This window comes from Antechinus flavipes, chromosome 6, assembly GCF_016432865.1.
Source record: "Antechinus flavipes isolate AdamAnt ecotype Samford, QLD, Australia chromosome 6, AdamAnt_v2, whole genome shotgun sequence".
Taxonomy (NCBI): Eukaryota; Metazoa; Chordata; class Mammalia; order Dasyuromorphia; family Dasyuridae; genus Antechinus; species Antechinus flavipes.
In genome coordinates this window covers 40,279,264-40,300,556 of record NC_067403.1, presented here as the reverse complement: position 1 = coordinate 40,300,556, position 21,293 = coordinate 40,279,264, and the positions used below count along the sequence as shown (strand labels likewise).

General features: G+C 33.5%; 1 protein-coding gene across 1 annotated transcript in view; it reads right to left on the bottom strand.

Annotated features, from left to right (window-relative positions):
- Positions 1-21,293, bottom strand: part of CEP135 (centrosomal protein 135) — an 85,505-nt gene that overhangs the window by 2,499 nt on the left and 61,713 nt on the right. The window contains exons 20-24 of the mRNA XM_051964541.1: positions 18,145-18,330; positions 14,950-15,159; positions 12,266-12,468; positions 9,613-9,717; positions 4,691-4,927 (exon numbers count right to left, since the gene is read on the bottom strand). Of these exons, the coding sequence (XP_051820501.1) occupies positions 4,702-4,927; positions 9,613-9,717; positions 12,266-12,468; positions 14,950-15,159; positions 18,145-18,330 (930 nt within the window). The 3' untranslated portion in view covers positions 4,691-4,701. The remainder of the gene's footprint in view (positions 1-4,690; positions 4,928-9,612; positions 9,718-12,265; positions 12,469-14,949; positions 15,160-18,144; positions 18,331-21,293) is intronic.

Genomic DNA, 21,293 nt, shown 5'->3' with positions numbered 1-21,293 from the left:
GAATAACAGAAAAAATAGCAGAAGAGCGCCTCTATAATTTGTAGGAAACAACAACGGGGATAGTAGCACAGTGGACTAAGAACAATTTGTTAAGGGTCAAAAGAGACAACAGAGTATTTGTAGTGGAGTACAGCATACTAGGCCAGAGCAGCTGAAGTAATGAGATAATAAGCTACTGACATATCACTAGATCAGCATGAAGGAAAGGTAAAGTCAAGATGGGATTTCAATTATCTGTGAGGATGCTCTGTTAACAAAAAAACCCAACCAAACCAAAACAACCAGCTGAACAGTTACCATTCAGAAGGTAGAAAGCAAGGAAAGCTATTCATACTTTTAGTGGGATTCTGATTAATAAGGAAACCTAGCTGGTAACAAGAGACAGTAAGCTCATCAATCCTACTTCCATCTTCCCCCTTCTCAGCTAAAAGCCAGCCATGGTTCTTGCCGCCTCTGTGTTTCCTGCTCTTCTGAACCTTCAGTGTCCTGGTTTCTGACTTTGCTGCTCGCACTAAATGGCTGTTTTCAGAATCACCAATGAACCTGCCACATCTGCTGGCCTTTTCTCTGCCCTTGGCCTCTCCATAGCTTCCGACACGTGTAATTACTGACTTTTCCTCCTATTTGCCTTCTGTCTCCTGAGCACACTCACAACGGGTGCACCAAAGGGCTATCTTGGGCTCTTTCTCCATGATTCTTCACTTGATGACTTCTGTTGGATTCAACTATCATCCAGGCTGAAAACTTCAAGATCTAAATATCCATTCCCAATTTCCATCCAGAACTATTTATATCACAACTGCCTACTATTCATTTTGAAACAATGTCCTGTAGGCAGACATGTCTAAAATGCAATTCATTTTCTTTTTCCAAACCCTCTCCTTCTTTCAAATGTCCCCTTTTTTTGTCATGGGTATTACAGTCTGGCCTATCATCCAGGTTATCAAAAATGGTGCTATCTTCAATTTCCTGATTTCATTCATGGATAAATTCTATCTTTTCTACTTTTACATTTCTTGCATACTTTTTACTTTCATCTTTTTTACTCTCTTAGCCATCACTTCTCACCCAGATTATTGCACTATCTCTTAAAAAGTCCATCTTCAAGGACAGGTCTGGCCATCAAATGCAGGTCACTCAATTAACTCCAGTGATTCTCTCCTATCTCTATGATCAAGTACAGATCCTCAGGCACAACTATTCACAATGTGGCTTCCTCCAATATTATTAGCCTTCCTAATATTACTCCCCTCTACATTGTCTATAGTATAAATATACTGGCTTACTTGTTGTTGCTCACATACCATACTATATCACGTTGGCTGTCCTCCATATTTAGAAGATTCTCTCTCCTTCCTTCTTCCTCTCTGAATACTTGGTTTCCTTCAAGACTTGACTCAAGATATAACCTCTTCAAGATGGCTTTGCTGGTCTCCCTTTTCCCCTTTCTTTCCCCTGAATGCTAAAACCTTTTCTCTAAGGATACATTATACCTAAAGTATATGTATCTTAGACATAGCTATATACATATTTGTGTGTAATGCATATACAGTGTTTATTACATATATAATATGTGTATATATACACACACACAGACACACATACATATACATACAGTGTTTATTGATTGATGATGAAAGCTTGGAGAGGGAATGTCATCAGGAATATTAGGTACAGCCTAACATATAATCTATATTTTAAGAAAGAAGATATATAGAACTTCAAACAAAGGATGGATTCAAAGATTCAACTGTATAATCACAAGTTGCAACAAGAAAGAAATTCATATGAAAAAAGACTTAGAAGTTCTAACGGACTAAAGTTTCATTAAAAGTAGCAACTATGGCATAACAGCTTTAAAAAAATCCTACTATTATTTTAGGCTAAATTAATAATAACACGCTGCCCAGAATGAGGAATGTTGATAACCCTGATATATTAAATGAGTGTCAAACCTCTGCATTATTTTATCTGGATAATTCAATTAAGAATGGTAAAGAAACTTGAATTCATGGTAAAAAAGGAAAAACTGAATGAAAGAACTGGAAGTGATTAGCCTTCAAAAGACTTAAGCAGGACATGAAGGAATCTCCAAATATTTAAAGAGTTACCATGCAGAAGAGGAATGAGATTTGTTCTGCTTGGGCAACTAATGTCAAACTGTTATCAACGCATAAGGAAGCTTTTAGAACAAGCCAAAGAAAAAATTTCCTATCAATGAGAGCTAAACAAAAATGGGCTGAACACCTCCAGGAACATTATTTCAAGATCAAATTATGAATGCCCACCAGTGATAACACAAATCCATATTCTTTTCCATTACCACCTTTTCCAACAGGTTTTGGTTTAGAGATATAGCTACTCACACCACTTAGATGGGCAGCAAGTCACCAATTATTAATCTTCCAGTAATACTCAACCATCATCTGTCTGTTATTTCCTTCTCTACTGCCACAGTCTAAGGCCCTCTTCTCACTTCATAATAGCTTATTTTATCTTGCAAACAGATTAACTCAAATCATTATGTTGAAGCTCAGACTCTCTCTCCTAAACTCGAATCCTGCAATTGACAATTATCTAATGAACCATTCAGACCAGATAAAAGATCTATTTAAAACTAAACAAATTCAAAACAGAAGCCATTACTTCCCCCCAAAATCTTCTCTTCTAAACTTTACTCTTTTTGTTATTGGCACTACTAGTGCAATTTTACATCCCATTATCTCTGAATCTTCACTATTCTGCATCCCACAAATTCAACCAACTGCTAGATCTTGGCATTTCTATTCTTACAACTCTCACGTCTGAATCACCTTAGTTCAGACCCTCACTGTCTCTTGCTCTATTATTGCAATGGCCTCCTGAAGAATAAACTGTACTGGCTCTCTCTGTGACTCCAGTTCTTTTTCCACAATGCTGCTAGCTATTTTCCTTAATCAAAGCATTACTTCCCTAATTCAATTGACTCCAGTGGCTCTCCATTTCTTCTGGGATCAAATATAAATTTCTCTGTTTAGCTTTTAAAGCATTTTCCCCCTTCCTCCCTTACTTTACGGCACATTATTTCTCTTCTTCAAGGGCCTGGGACATAGTAGGCACTTAATAAATTATGTGCCCACTTGAATATCCTCTTCCACATTCTGAGATTCATCCAAACTGGCTTCCTCTTACTTCCTTCCACACATTCCATCTCTTGCTTATGTGCTTCTATACTTGTTCTCTTCTTCTAGGAATGGGTCTTATGTCCCCTTCAATGTGGCTCAGACAATACCTTCTATAGGAAATCTTTCCTGGTTCTCCCTTCTGCCAAGTTACCATTTATTTAACTACTTGGTATTTAGTTTTATACTTACTCTGAAGATACATATATAGGTCCTTGTTGTCTTACCCATAAGAATGTTTGGCTCCTTAAAATAGGAATTGTTTATTCACTGTATTTGCATCTCCAACACCTAACTATGCATGGCCCTTAGAAGGCGCTGAACAAAAGCTGACTAGATCAATATGCAAAATACATAAAAAGCAAAGACAAGGACATTCTGGCTCTAACCTCTGCCCGTTTTCCTCCTTTTCATCTCTGGTTATTCAGATTTTATTTATCCTTCAAGATCGAGATGAAGTTACACATTCCCTAAAGCTTTCTCTGGCTTTGCTAGCCCACAGTGATTATTTTTTACTTTTTTTTCTGAGGAAATACTAAATGTCTACCTCAGTCATTTGGTTCTTTATTTTACGTGGCTGTGGAATATCATTTAAGTTATCTCATGGTCTTATTTAAATTTTTGTGGGCAATGAATTCCCATCCACCCTGTTAACTCCTCCTCTTCTAGGAAGCTATGCCCAAAGCCCTCACCATGTGCTACTCTTCTTGTCAGACCTCACAGAGCACTTAGCCTTTTAACTCTCTAATGTCCTTACTGCATCATGCTCTGTTTTATAAGCTCTAGATGTTATTACCTTATTCCATTACTAGACCAGAAGATTTTTGCAATAAGAATGCTGGTTGCTAAATAGTACTTACTACCAAGGTTGGTGATCAGCATATATAAAAAGTACTTAATGAAGGTATTGTTATCTCTCTAATACTAAAGATCTATGAACTTAGTGCTTTGGTTGCAGATAGAATTCTTTGGGTTTCTGCCTAGGGCCTATTATGGAGTGGCAGTATGGTGGTGTGATTAGATAATCATACTAGTTAGGGGAATGGTATAAAGTGTATGATACCTGGATTCAGAAAGTCTAGAATTCTAATTCTTACACTTACTAGCTGTGCAAGCAAATTACTTATTCCTACATCCTTCATTTCCTCATCTTTAAAATAGGGTTAATAATAGTACAAAGTGGTTGTGAGGAGCAACTAAGCTAATTTATAGAAGGTCATTTATAAATCTTTAACACTACCAACTATTTTTATTAATAAAAATAAGAGCAGTGTTACTTGTACAACTCTACCTCACAGTACTACTATGAGAATTAAATGAGATAATATAGAAAAAAAATTTTTAACTGTAAAATGCATTATAGATTCATTTTTATTATTACTGACACTTTAATACATGAATAGAAAATGGCCTTTAAAGTTTGTTGTTTTCTAAAAGGAAAAAAGCATCAGTCATGTTAGAAAATTCATATATTACTTTTCTAGACACACTTATAAGTGATCATATACACACATATACAAAATACATACCTTTCTGTTACTTATCTCAGGTGTGAGTGATCAGGTGAATTTGAAGATTTACGAGAAGGAGATCTATGTGAAGGAGATGAACGTGAAGGAGAGGAGCGTGAAGGAGATGTTCGCGAAGGAGATGTAAGTGAAGGAGAAGTACGTGAAGGAGACGTACGTGAAGGAGATCTACATGGAGAAGAGGTCCACAAAGTTGAAGCAATACCATGTCGCCGCATCTCCTGGATTGCCCGTTCTCTGTTAGTAATATAATACATTTTGTCAAATCCAAGAGATTTATACAAAAAAAAATCACTTCAGTTTAAATTCTAATACTTTTCAAGGCTGACAAAAAGAAAAGGTTTCAATTAAACAGACAAAGTACCAAACACATATTAGTTGAATCTGTCATGCAATGTTTAAAACATTCATGATAAACAGAGAAATAATTCTATTATATTCACATATATGGGAGAGCCACAAATCCATGCTGTTCCACAATTAATAATTCCTAGAAACACCATGAGAAATAAATTGAAAAAGATATAACAATGTATTCATTTTGGTAATTTTGACAATTTAGATAGGTCACTGCCTAATCATGGAATTTTAAAATTGGAAAGGACCTTGGTGGCTATTAAGTTTGATCCATACTCAATAAGAATGCCGTCTACAACATAGTTCATATGTGGACATCTAATATTTGCCTATAGATATCCAATGAATTTGGGTAATTGTAAAGTTTTTCTTCAATCTTGCTTGTCTCTTCCACCTAATGTTCTCAGCCTTTTGAGGCCAAAGAGAGCAAGTCTAATTCCTCTTCATGGTAATAGCCTTTTAGGTAATAACCCCAAATCTTCTCTTCACCGGGAGAACATTCCTATACTGCCTTTAATTGATCCTCATATGGGATAAACTCAGAAACCTTCATTAACAACCTGGTTGTCCTCCTATATATATATTCCCCAATTTATCAATGTCTTTCCTAAAATGTGTTGCCAAGTATTGAAAATAATATTCTAGCTGTGGCCTGATCAGGGCAGACTACAGCACCTGTACTAGTAATCAAAAATCGAATCAGGTTTTTTTGGCTTCCATGTAATACTAGATTTATACTGATTTTTACTCTCCACAAAAACTTTTTGATCTTTTTCAGACAATGGACTTTTTAGCCAAATTCCCAACAATTTTATTTGTGAAAGAGATTTGTTTTTTCAAAACTGGATCTTCTTATCTTGCCTGAGCTGGAATTGCAATTCCCAAAGGGTCACTATATTGATCTCAGGTCTACTGAAAACACCTAATCAGTTTTATTTTTATAGCAACTCACAACTCTCAAGCTCAAGTGATCCACTAGCCTAAGCCTCCATATGAAAGACTATAAAAATGTAGTCCAGCACTGAAAGGTACTTTTTTGAACATAAGTATAGGACTCTAAGCTTGGGTGCCATATTACACCATTGATCAAGTCAGCTACAATTATTATCAAATATAAAGCAAATGGACAACACATGTTAAGATATATATTTTACAATGTATCATAATTTCAGTTTAATAGTAATATAATTTTCATGTTCTAGCACCAGTGATCCTTTGAAGCTACAAGTGTAAGGAACCATCAATACTTCTGGCAAACCCAAATTGTATATGTTTACATTAACCTGAAAAACATCAAAGTTATTTACAGCCAAATGAGTAAAAAAAATGCTGTTCCTATGTTTCTCCTTAACTTTTCCTTTGTTCCCTACGTTAGTCTTCCTACTGCCCAATTCTCTCTTCTCAAAACAATTACTACTATTATTTAAGTTTTTTACACTAAACCACAAATCCTTTTCAGTTCTGATTTCTGCTGGATACTAATTCTAGGAATTATTATGGGTGCAACTGCAAGAATTTGATTTTTCCCAGACAAAACCCAGGGTCTAGAAATTGCTGTGCTTGAATACAGATTGGTTATCTCTCCTTTATTTTCTTCCTAAAAAATAAGTAACTTTTTTTTTTTCCTTAAGGTTTCCACACGCTGGAGATTCTCCCTTCCCCAGTCTCCAAATCTGTCTTGAATGAGCAATACCCTGAATAGACCATCCAATACCCTGAACAGACCATCCAGTCTTTGGTTCTAGAGTTTTTTGCCACTTTGACTTCTTATGCATTCAAAACGCCTACAGAATGATCTTTTTTCCTAGGGAAACAAGGAACAGTTGGACATGTTAAATGACGCTTTAAGAACTATGTTCAAAAGATTATAAAACTATGCATTATCCTTTGACCTGGAAAAATACCTCCTCTAGCTCTGTATCCCAATGAGATTAAAGAAAAAGGAGAAATACATAGAAAAATATTTATAGCAACTTTTTTGTGGTAGCAAAGAATTGAAATTGAAGAACCGCCTATCAACTGGAAAATGGCTGAACAAGTTGTAGTATATGATTGTGATGTTATACTACCTTGGCATACAAAATGATAAGCAGGATCCCTTCAGAAAAACCTGGGAAAACTTAAATGAACTGATGCAAAGTGAAGAAAGCAGAACTACAAGAACATGAAATAAGGTAACAATACTGTACAGTGATAAACTGTGAATGACTTAGCTATTCTCAACTTCATACAATGATTAAAGACAATTCTGAAGGACTTATGAGGAAAAATCCTGTCCATTACCTCCAGAGAAAGAACTGATGAAAGTCTGAATGAAAATTAAAATATACTTTTAAGCTGTATTTGTTTGTTTGTTTTCTTTTACAGCATGGCTAACACGGAAATGTTTTACATGACTTCACATGTATAATCCATATCAAAATGCTTGCCTTCTCAAGAGTGGGGGAGGGGAGAGAGAAGGAGAGAATTTGGAACTCAAAATTTTATTTTTAATAGCATTTTATTTTTCCAATTACATGAATTTAAAAAAAATTAAGTTCCAAATTTTCTCCTTCCTTCCTCTTCTCTCTCCTTAAAAAATAACTTCAAATAGATTATATGTAAATAATAATATATTTCCCTATTAGTTATGTTGAGAAAGAAGAAATAGACCAAAAGGAAAAACAAACCATGAAAAAGATAAAGAAAATGAAAGTAATATGCTTTGATCTGTATTCAGACTCCATAGTTCTTTATCTAGATGTGGAAAACATTTGTCTTGTATCACTGCATTGCTAAGAAGAGCCAAATTATTCATAGTTAATCATCATACAATGTTGCTGTTATTGTACAATGTTCTCCTGGTTCTGCTCACTTCACAACTTGAAAGTCTTTCCAGGCTTTTCTGAAATTATCCTATTCATTATTTCTTATAGCACAATAGTATTCCATTACATTCTTTTTTGGAAGGGTAGAGGGCAGGGGAGTTGAAGTGAAGCAATCAGGATTAAGTGATATTAAGTAAATGTCAAGTGTTGCAGGCGAAATTTGAACTTAGGTCCTCCTGCCTTTCAGGGCTAGTGCTCTATATATTGACATGTAACTGTTCCCCATTACATTCATGTATCACAACATGTTCACCCATTCCCCAATTAATGGGCATTCACTCAATTTCTAATTCCTTCTCAAAATAAAAAAAAATCGCTATAGATATTTTTGTATTTTTTTGGATCACATACCTAGCTGGTGGTATTGCTGGATCCAAGGGTATGCACAATTTGATTGCTCTTTGGGCATTAGAATTTTAAAAAATGAATGTTATAATTTTTGTACTTGTAATTAAGAAATATTTAATTATATAAATAAAACGATATTAGGGAAAATGTAACTGAGAAATATTTAACAAAATAAATAAAAATACATTTTTTTTTTTAAGCTCCCTTAAGGGGAAGAACACAGACAGCACAGCAAATCTTAGTTCTGTACTAAAGGAACTCTCACCTGGGATTCTTAACAAGTATGAATGTCAAACCATATATGGATCATATGTAATCCCTATGGATTTGGGATCATATTGGCATGAATATTTACAGACTGTAATTCACATACGGCTAACCTGTTCTATGTGACTCTCATCCTTATCCTTCCTTATATTCCCCATGATAAGGAGAGAGAATAGAACATATTGGAGGCTTTCCTTAAATTCTCTTGACATAGTGTAAATACAAATGATACATGTTGATATCCATGATCTCTTCCTTACTCTTGTTAAGTAACTGGCCTGTCTTTTATTTTCCTTGTCATGTCCTTATGGAAAAACCTTTATAGTAAGAATATCAAGACTAAGATGATTCAGTTGCTCTAGTAGGAAATCAATCCATTGGTCAGTTGACAAAGAGCTTATATTGAGAAAGTCAACAATTCATTTAATGTTTATAGACGGTCTTAAACCTGCTCAAAGCGCTCTGCATCCTTTTCCACTTCCATCAGTCTGCCATTGTTACTGAAGAAGTTTAATTTGTTTAAAAGGTTGTCATTCCAAAGAACTTATCATCAAGTGGCCTTTCATAAAGGGCCTTTCTCTCCTTAGTTATGTTGATGGAAAGAAAATAAATTCCATCTGCAGGACCATACTGAAGGTCTTTCCAGTAAGGGACAATCTGTGTGAGTTTACGCTATATTTGCATAACCTTTAAGGACTTCTACATCACAATAAAGTGAAGACTTTGTGGAAGCTGGATTATGATTATTAAATTATAGATAACATATGGAGAAGAAACAAATACAAAAGTGGTAGAAGTTTAAAAAATTAGGTCAAATGGTGTAAAGGTTAATGCTAATTATGGGCATTTTTATGATCTACTTGTCACTAAGCCTGTGGTACAATACAATAAGTATTACTTATGTAGAAAAGACTGACCTAGCTTTAAGTTTCATGTGGTTATAATACTAAATTCCCATTCATGGCTCAGTATTACTAATTATTATTCATACAGTCTAATTATCTATTAATATAGCATCGTTACTTGCCTACAACTTAAAAAATCAGAGGACATATTGAGATATACTACAAATTTTTTTCTTACCGTTCAAACTGCTCAGTTGTAAGTTGTCTTTTTAAAACCTCATGGTCTGACTGAAATTGTGCAATTTTAGCTCGAAGTGCATTAGTTTCTCGTATGTGACTGGATCTAAAAAAAATTGCAATTACTTTAAAAAAGTGAAAAATATTTTATTTTCTATTTTTTCAAGAAGCAAACTTCTGAGAGGGGGGACACGAAAAGACAATGTACAGTTACATGAAGACCTCACAAGTAATTGATCAAAGGATACAAGTAAAGAACTTGCAAAAATAAATAAACAAATTTTCAATTATCAGCAAACTGTCAGAAAACATGTTGCAAATTACAAAGAAGAGAAATGCAAATCTGAATAACTCTTCAGGTTTTACTTCAAAGGCAAAGTTGATATATAACCACTCAAAGGAGTTTGGCTTGACTATCCACACAGAAAAGATTCAATGGATAAAATATCTTTATAGCCTAAATTCAACATTCCCTTGGATCAACAGAATAGAGCATGTCCATCAATCTGTGACAAAAAAAATGGTGAATCTGGACTCAGAGTTGAACATGAAGAGGAAAGTGGGCTACAATCTAAATCCCTTCTTGGTCCCAAGTTATCCATAAAAGCAAATACCAATAACATACCACTGTCATTATAAGGCAACAAGACCATAAAACCAAAGAGGTGAAGATGAGAAAAGATGGAAATTATTGATTTTCTCTCTTTCTCTCTCTTTTGTGTTTTGTTTTTGGGGCAACTAGGGTAAAATGAATAGCCTAAGGGTAACACAGCTAGTAAGTGTTATGTGTCTGAGACCAGATTTGAATTCAGGTTCCCCTGAATTCAGAGTTAGTGCTCTATCCACTGAGCTATCTAGGATTGCCTCTGAAATTTTCAATTTTGAACTGGCTGTGGAAAGACACATACACTAATGTGGAAAATGATATGGAATTATACAAGTCATTAAATTGTTCATATCCTTTAACTTGTCATCCTGACACTAAGTATATGGTCTAAGATCATATACTTTTTTCAGTTTTCAATAGAAAACAAAATATTTGTAGTAGTACTTGTTATGGAAGCAAAAATCTGAAAACAAAGTCAATATATGCATGCACACATAAATATCATAAATCTATACTTGCATAAAATGTGTATGATATATGTGCATAGACAAACATAGGCACAGGTGATATATCTATCCATATGATATAGATAGATTGATAAACAGGTATTTTTTTTTTTTGGCCCATGTTTTTCTAAGGTGGATATATAAGTAGAAAGTATAGTAAGTCTTTGTAGATAGCATACCTCATACACTATCAGATAAAGTTGTTTTCCTTATCTTTTTCTTTCATAATAAAGGAGAGTTCAATTTTTGTTACTTGTAAACAATTATTGAAAAATGATAATAATATAAAAAGCCAAAATTTTCAATAGTAACAGAGTAGTAAAGTATAATTAAAGAATTGTGAGATCTAAACCAGATCAGGATCAGGCAACAGTAGATCTAGTGATTACTAGGACGAGAACCTAACAAAGTTATTAAGAGAGCTTGAAATACTATACAAGTTGATTAATCATAGACCTTTAGAGGTGAACTGATTAAGAGATAATCTGGATTATTTACAATTTGAAAAATGAAGAAACTGAGGCCTAGAGAAAGAAAGCATGGTATATATATAATTCTATAATTCATGTGCAAAAACTTAAGAACCAACTAGGGTGGGGAAGTGTGATTGTGGGCAACTGGATAAAAATCATTGAAGACAAAAACAAGAAATTTTTTATTGGGGTATTTGGGAAAGGGAAAAAAAAGGAACAAAAGAATTCAGCAAACAGATTACAAGTCTAGAATAGAGATGAGGGCCTTCAATTATCCAGTAATCTACTGTACTGCTCTCTGCACCGCCACCTCCAAATAGGTAAGAGCTTAAGTTTCCTTAAATTTATTTAATGAAAATTTCATCTTTCAAAGGAGAAACCAATAAGGTAAAAATTCAAAAGGGAAGGACTGGTTGTTGGTATGGAAAAGACAAATACTTTGTTTGGGAAAGGAGAGAGAGGGATTCTCTACTCTTAGTAGAGATGAAGAAAATCTGACATTAAACCCAAGACTTTGAAAAAGCTGATATAAAGTGGTTCAGAGGAAAAATAAGTGGAATTTATGGATGAAAATCCATGGGAGAAGTCAGTCCAAAAACCACAGGAAGCTGTTAGGAATAAAATTCTGAGAATCAAATAAAAAATAATTCCTAAGTAGAGGAATAAAAGGAGTTTTCTAAAGAATCTTTATATTTTCTTAGATACTATTAAATTGGTACTAGTCTGAATGTATTTTCACTTTCATATCTTATTTTTAAGATAGAATCTTAAGTACTTGTATCTGTAGATATGTATTTCGTATTTAGAGAAGCATGTGTGAATAATGGAAGAGGTAGAGAAAGAAGAATGAAAACTCAGAAATGAGCAGGAAAAGAATTTTCGGTTCTTACTAAAGGCAAACTTGAAAATGTTTCTACAAATCATTTCCTTGTGATCAAATAAGATTACAGAAAACTTACAAGATATTTCATGTATTTTTATTGTATACATGCAGGTTAATTATTTTTAAAAATATAAAGGATCTTCAACAAGCAAATGCCAATATACTACTTATTTTAGGAAACTTACAGTTTGCTCTCTGAAAGGGCTAACAAGTCTTTAAGTCGAAGAATTTCTGAATCTTTTTCATGTGAAGTTATATGAGATTGAAATTCTTTGTCTCTGTTGGTAGCCAACAGTGTTTCAAGATTGTCAACTGTAATTCTCTCACTTGACAATTGTTTTTTTAATAGCTCTGCTTCTGTTTTTGCAGTTTCTACTTCTTCTAAGACCTATAAAGAAAAAAAAATATATTTAAAGAAATAGTCATAAATTGAGACTTTTTAAATTATGAAATATTAGTAATATATCTATCCATCAAATGCTACACTTTAGGCAGTAAAGATTTTTTGAACTAAAGATATTTTTAAAATATGGTTAAATGATTTGATCAATGCAATGATCAACCAATTAATGCACATTGATTGACATTTATTTCCTGCCCTATTCCTGAAGTTCTGGGCTTCAAAATCATGTTCTCTATTACTCTCATTCTGAAACTTCCAGCAGTGCCTGAGGCCTCCTTGCCCACTTGGGTCTGCTTACCTCTGGATATCCACCTACAAGACCTATTTCCCCTTCACAATTTTCCATTTGGTGAAGGAATCCAGGACAACCTTGCCTGCACTCCCTTGTTCTGGTCCTCTTTTTGCCTTTTGGGGCCTTCAAAATTATATCTCTGGCTTAATGCCTCCCTATCACCCTCCCAACAATTTTAGCTCATTTTTGTTTGTTGATTTTCTTCTTTAGAACATAGACTCCTCTCCTCTAAAGACAGATACTGTTTTTTCTTTTTGCTTGCATTTGTACCTGACACACAGTAGAGTGCTTAATAAAAGCTTCCTTCCTTGCTGAGGACTGATGAGAAATAATGTAAACTCCTAAACTCCTAAAAGAGAAGTGACAGACTCAAGATACAGAATCACATAAACATTTTTTAACTTGGCCAATGAGGAAATTAATTTTGCTTGAACATCAATGTGTTACAAGGATTTTGTTTTTCTTATTTATAAAAGGAGAGACAATAATAAAAAAAGTAAAATTAAGAATTATACACAAAATATGGTAAAATGAATGTTTAAGCTGTACACAGAGAGTACAGCAAAGAGTTGGCAAAATTGGTTTTACTGTTGCCCCAAAGAATGACTATATTTTGATGAGATCATAAAATTTTACTATATCAAAAAGAAGTTTTCAATTAAAGAACATGAATTAAAGAAATATTGTTACATCACATATGCTTATTAGGAAATTTAGTCAATATACTAGAAAAATAAGAATTCAGGATTTTGTAGAGATGTTAAGAGATGTTAATCATCCATGTTATTCATAATTAATACTACAGTTTAACTTTCTATAGACCAAAATCCTATTCCAGGTTCTCTGTGTTAGTGTGTGATCTTGGGCAAATCAATTAACTGCTATTCCTCAGTTTCCCTTGCTCTAAAATGAGGGGGCTTTATATATATAAGTTGCTTTCTAGGTTTAAAACTCTATCACATGATGAATCTTTATGGCTACAGGACTAATCTCATTTCTTGAGCAGTTCTATTTGTAAAATATATATACATGCATATGTGTATACACACACACACACACACACACACATACACACACACACACACGTAAAACCATTTAAATGGGAAGATTGAAAATAACAATGAAATTCTGGAATGTTGCTACCAGCCTACAAAAACAAAGTCTGATGATCTATATTCCCAATATATGAAAACAAGAAACTCAATTAAAAATGCATCCTATGATGTATAATAGGTCTTAAATTAAACCTTCAACTCAGCAGAATTCTGAAGAATTCTTTTAATTTCATTTTCTGGTTAAATAAGGGTAATAAAAGACCTTAATGAATTTTAAGGAACCGCTCTTCTCTATTCAGGTACAATTTTTTTAAGAGGAAAAAAAAAGGATGTTAATACTCCTATTTTATGTTGTGTGTAAGTAACTTCTGCTCCACAAATGAAGCACCCAAAACTTAATGCAATACAGATTCCTTAGAGACCACATATAAGACACAGGGCAGCATGGTGTGTCATATAAAGACTTGCACTTGGGAGTCTGGATGACTTTCATTCACGGGTGGGTCTGAGCAATCAAAAGAAGCTGTGCCTTTGCTACTCCTTCAGAATAAAAGATGCTGAAGAACTCAATCTATATTGTTAGAGGTAATTTTCTTACCAAAACATCCCTACATGGGTTTGGACTAAAAGAAGGATATGCAAAGTACTAGGCTTATCACTGTGGAAATAAAGACAAAAATGAAAAGAAAAAAAAAGACACAAAGACAAAAATTCTTTTTATTAAGAAGCATACATTCTACTAGGAAGATAAAAAGATAACAAGACAAGAAAACATGAAATTGTATTTCAAAAAGGGGAGTGTTTGAATACTTGGAGCTGAGGTAGCTCAGGACAGACTCTGGAGAGGAGGGATACAAACAACACTAGGTTCTGAGACAGCAAGAGATCTAAGGGGCAGCAGGGAAGCAGGTGTGCTACTAGACACAGGGAATCACTTGCTACTTCAAAGAGCACCCAGATTATCATATTTTTTTAAAGGGTCATGCTAATTTTTAACTTACAACCAAATAGTAGTGGAAAAACAAGTTTAAATAATGGCCTTTAAAGTAAAAAGGATTAACTTTGAGAAAAGTGAAATTAAAATGAAATGACGAATAAAAAGTATATTTTGTTTCTTACCCTCTCATATTCTATGTTTTTGGAGGCCAACTGACGCGCAATGAATTCTTTGCTTGAATCAAGTTTAATGCAGAGTTCTCTCAGAGATGACAAGTCACTTAAAATTGAGGCTTTTTCATCATGTTCACATCTGAGCTTTTCTTCTAATTTAGACAAGGTTTTTGTCATTGAGGATATTTGAGATTCATAAGCATGGTGAGCATTTATGTGCTGTTAAAAAAAATCAATAAAAATGAAATCTTAGAAAACTTACAAAATAACCACATAAAGACTTTGAATTCTGTGCAGATGCATGCTTCTTTACATAAAATATGCATTTTAAATGCTGCACATGTCAATTATCTAACAACAGAATCGCTTAAATATGCTTTTGTGAATCCTTTAATAAGATAAAAGTGAAGTAAGAATGAAATTATAGTGAAAATTTTAAAAAGCAAAGTTATTTCACAGAGGGAGGCAATATAATGGAATATAAATTGGACTTGGAGACAGAGGATCTGGGCTTAATTACAATAGTAACTGGCTCTCCAAATAAGGTTAAATCATTTAACCAGTTTTATGATAAGTTCCTTCTATGGAGAACAACTAGATGGCACAGTGGACAGAACACTGGCCCAGCAGTCAGAAAGACCTGAGTTCAAATCCAGTTTCAGACACTTAACAGTTAACATTTATTAACATTTATTAGTTGTATGACTCTGGGCAAAGTCACTTAACCCCAGTTGCCTCTCAAGAGAAAAAAAAAAAACCTTAGATAAGTTTCCTTTGATTATTTGAGAGGCAATAAAACATATTTTACAAAGCTATTGTTATAAAAGTAAGTAGTAAAGGTGAATTTTCATTACTACTATTGATAATATGGCATTTATTTTATAAATCACCCATCACTATGACTAATACATAGAGATATGCGATATGCTAAGTGAGAAAGATATTCTAAATTTTAATACTACTGCATAATTTAATTAAAAACCTATGAAAATACCTATGTGCAAGTAGGTTGCACCAGGCTCTTTCTTCATTTCTTTTTTCTTGCCCTTGGGGTATCTATAACCCAGGGAAATTTCCAATGCCTTGGTGCTGTAGATATATCATTTAGGAAAGTGAAAACGTCATGATTAGGGGCTGGAAATTAAAATGAGAACTAATTTTTGACTGACTAGTGAAAACTTCTCTATTTAGCTTCTGATATTCTGCTGATCTCAAAAGCTTGATTCTGAGTACAGAGAACACGTTGCAGCACTAGCTATTATGTTTGATTTGGAAGGGAAAAAAGTGTGTTTTGTAATATTTATTTTAAAAGAACTTTTTTTTTGCTGCTTTTAAAATTTTCAAATTTCAAAAAAATCTAAAAACTGATTATTGGAATAAAAATGTGAAGTATATGAGTTCATCCAAGAGAATTCATCAATTATTCTAACATTCTATCTTCTTAACAATTTAAAAATTATCTGAGATTTATTTACAAATAAATGTTTTGAGTTTTTCATTAAAAAATGTCCTGAATAATAACAACTCATGCCACAGAAATGCTGTTTATGTTAAAAACAAACAAACAAACAAATAAAACCTATGGGAATAACCATGCGAAAATCAAAGTCTGAAAAGAATTGTTCTAATTAAATACTATTTTATTTCTTTAATAGGCGAAATTTAGAGATAATCAGTGATATTTTGCTTTCTGAAAACTAACAAAATCTATGTAGATTATAAAAGTTTCTAGATCAATTCACCTCAGTATTTCTTTATTTTTCATCAGGATCTAAATTTCAGCATATGTGAATCTTTTCAACTTTGGAATTCTAAGAATCTAGGATTGTTTTCATTACCTGCTCTATATTAGAAAAAACTCTGCTAAAAACAAAATCCTAAAAGCACACACATGCTAAAGATATGTATTTAATTTTATACATACATGGTGTTTATTTATAAAAGGAAGACACAAATATGTAAATACATACACTGTACTATATATGTACATATGATAACATACATTTATATATTTACATAATTTTCCTACTTATAAAACAAATAATTCACAAAATTAAAATTATAAAAAAAATTTAAAATATTCATTTAAGTGGTTGCTAATATTACCCATATGGACAGGGAATACCATGAAGGTCTAGCACTTACTGATCAAAAGAATGCTAAAAGAGGCCGACATATGTAAATAAGGAATGCCCTAATTTATATTATCAGCAAGGTCTCAGAGCCTTCCCAAGGCTAATAGTTGTAACAAAAGCCAAAGCTTTGTCCCATTTCCATGTTAACAAATAAATCTTATTTGCCTATTATGTGTTTCAATTTCTTTAGATGATCAATAAAATTCTTTGGTATTAGATACCAGTACTCAATCCTTATTACATCTACAGTTACTGGTGTACTTTTAACTAGAGGCAGCTCTGACTCATAGAGAAGAGTGCCAGGCATGGAATCAGGGAGAGCCGAGTTCAAATTCAGTTTCAGACATAACAACCTATGTGATCTTGACAAGTCACTTTACTGCAGTTTGCCTTAATTTCTTCAACTGTGAAAAGCATCTACTCCTTGAGGAATTGTTGTGAGAATCAAGTAAGATGACATTTATAAAACACTTAGCATATAAAACACTTATAAAAGCTACTTATTACAAGCCTGGCATGTAATATGCACTATACAAAAATGCTACTTATCATCATCATCATCAATATTCAAACACTCAGTTTGATAAATGGAAGAATTCAGGATCCTTCCTATCCCTGGATAGGGTGAGTGCTTAACACTTGATTCCCCTTAGAATGGAAGTATTGCCTTAATGAGGATATTCAATGTACACAGCATGAACTATATGTCAATAAATGGTTTAAAAGTAATATTTGAAATAACATACTATGGCTTCTAGAAAAACTTTAACAACTTACTTAGTGCCATAATAGCCAAGCAAAAATAAAAGTTTGCAATTAAATTAGCAAGAGAAAAAAAACTATTATTTAAAAAGTGAAAATATTTCCTAGTAAATATAAGAAACAAAGGATTTTAAGTCAAAATGCCTCAATAATTACATTTTTAAAAGCCAATACCTACAACTAAGTCATTTGAGAAATCAATTCACTTACATATAAATATACTACATACACAGTAGGTACTGTATCAAAAATTAATTTTTAAATCATCACATAACATTGAACAATTGACCTGAGTTAGTTTTGTTACCTCTTGAATTTCTTTTTCTAGAAGATCCACTCTCTCTCGAAGATGTCTCCTATCTGTATCAACCGAAAGGAGCTCAAGCCGTATTGAGCTACTTTCTCCTTCAGCATGATGGGCTTTTATCTCTAAGTCTTCAGCTCGACTATGGAGCATTTGGAATTTACCTAATAAATCTTGATTTTCTTGTTCCTAGTTGAAATATAATTATTTAATGAGTAATTATCACTTTTGGAGGCATTCAATATAAGAAAAGATACTTAAAATATCTATCCATCATCCAATACATAGTGGAAAGGCAATAATACAGCTGTCCCTCCATCGGGCCCCACCTCACCACCACCTCAAAAAGGGAGAAAAGATCCAAAGCAAGTAGAGATGTGGTGTGAAAGGTGCTCACAGAGAGTAGTGATGTGACTATAGAGGGAAGCAGGTATTTAAGAGAACAATATCTATCAGCAAGCATTAATTAAACACTTGCTATGTACCAGGTATAGTGCTAGGTGCTGAGATACAAAGACAAAAATCAATAGTCTCTGTGAAGTGAAGAGTTGGAGACTAACACAGAATATATATACAAATGAGTCATATAGTTTTAAACTTGTCTTATGATATTAGAACAAAACAAGTAGGTTAAAAATGAAACATAGATTGAAACATATCAAACTATATACATATATATGTATGTTATATAGTGTGTACATTTAAAGTTCACAGACCTCTGATTTAGACCGCTCTGCCCTAGATTTTTTGGCTATCAATAGATTTAGGAGGCTGACCAGTGTTAGTCACATATTCTTACCTCATTTTCTAGTTTTAAACCTTTCTTAGGATATTTCTTTTGGGGTTCTATGCAATTTTTCATTGTCAATTGCCAATTCAAGTAACAATCTATTCAAATTCTCTCCTCTACCCTCTGGATGATCTGAAACTTGTAAGACAAAGCAGTATATTTCGTTTCTTGAAGATATATTATATTACATTGCTAAATGATTATTGATGTTAAAAAAGATTGAACCTCTGGCTCAGGGAAAACTTGGAAGTCATTAAAAGTACTATATCAAAAACCAAGCATATCAATAAAAAATATATTTTGAAATAAAAGTACTCAAATAAAAACAAAAACAAACCAAACAAACCAAATAAAAACAAAAAAGTACTCTTGCAAATAAAAGTATCAGTAAATAGATTGCTTTCAATTTGAGGGTTACTTTGCTCCTCCATGAACTGAAAGAGGGAAAGAAGAGAATAAAAGTAAAAAAGTAGAGATAGCAGAACTTCAAGGAGACATCTGGAAGATGATAGAAAAACTTTTTTTTTTGCTTGTTAATTCATTGGGTTCTAATTTGGCCTTTTAAAATAAGATTTTATCTCTTATCTTGAATGCTGATTTTTTTTCCTGGTAGATACTGCTTTTAAAGAAATTTAAATGGTAATATAAATATATTAAACTAGGACAAGAGGGCATTCCAGACTTGTATTGGAGCCCCATGACAGGGGCAGGTGTTAATCTGAGAGCTTTTTTTGTCCATACCTAGTTTCTAATAAGAAACTCAGGGTTGACTAAGAAGGGGATTTATTCAAGGGGGTGTCACACCTGGAGGTTGGGTGAGGAAGGGAACCCCATGCCCAGAGCAATATGCAGATAAGGAAAGTTCAAAAGCCATAACAACATCAGTGGAATGGCTCAAACACCAAGCACAAAGTAGTATCTCATTCCTGGTATCTAGCACAATCTACAAAGAAATAATCAAAACAGGAATTTCAGACCAAAGAGAAATCTAAAATTGAGACACTCTGAAGCCACAAAGTTTTCCAGTTGATGGGGAAGAGCAAAGTCCAGCAAAAGTCTACTCTTACACAGATCCAAACCCAGATCAGAAACTTGCGGAAGTTGGAGCATGAAAGCAACAATCAGACTTTGCCCTAAGTCATACCTCTTTGGGATCAAAGAAGCTCACAGGTCCCTAGTCTGATGCAGAGTCTGGCATAACACAATCCTCAATATCCTACGATCAGCCAAGACTATCTTTCCACTAGAAGTATAGCGGAGCCCAGGCTGAACAACAGGTCCAAAGTCAGGAAGTGGGCTGGAAGAATGGGCAAACAAACAAAAAAGCAGCCCCCCATAAAGGGCTATGGGCAGAGATAAGCAAAATACGAAACGTAGAAGAGGAGAATGACTCCAGACCATCTATAAGCACAGCTTGGGTACAAACTCAAATGGAATTCCTAGAATAGATGAAAAAAAAGTCTTTATAAATAGAATAAGACCACTTTAGAAGAGAAATGAGAGCTATGAAAAAAAGAATTGAAAAGGGAATTAATAGCTTGGTGCAAGAAATAGAAAAACTTGCCCAAGCAGCAAACTCCCTGAAAATTAAGATGGAGCAAATAAAAGTCAGGGATTCCAAGGGGCAGCCAGAAATATTAAAACAAACTCCAAAGGTTGAAAAAAAAATAGAAGAAACTGCCAGATATCTCATCAAAAACAGTTAAGCTGGCAAACAGATTTAGGAGAAAAAAATTTAAGAATCACTGGATTATTTGTATATCATGACCAAAAAAGAAGGCTAAACATCCTATTTTAAGATATCTTAAAATAAAATTGTCCTTATGTCTTAGAAACAGGAGGCAAAGTGGAAAGAGAATTCACTGGTAACTTAATGAAAACTCCCAGGAACAATATAGACAAAATCCAGAGTTTCCAGGTCACATGGGGAAAAAGCTGCAAATAGCCAGAAAGAGTTCAAGTACAGTGAACTTATACTCAGGATCTCAAATAATTTAGCAACCATCACTATAAAGGAGCAGAGAACTTGAAATATGATATTCCAGAAGATAAAAGGTATGAGCTTATAGCCAAGAATAAACTTATCTAGCAGCAAAAGTGAGTAGAAAAGTGAGTAAAATGGATCTTTAATAAAATAAAGGATTTCCAAGAATCCTTGATAAAAAGACCAAAATTTTAGATAAATTATGAAGTTCAAATATAGAGGTAAAGAACAACATAAAAAAGTAAACATGAAGAGTGATAAAGGATTAAAGAAAGATAAACTATCTACATTCAAATGTGGGAAGATGAAACAGTGCCCTCTGAATTTTACCATCATGAGAGGTCACTGAGGGAATGTCTAATCCAATCACTGTCTAAT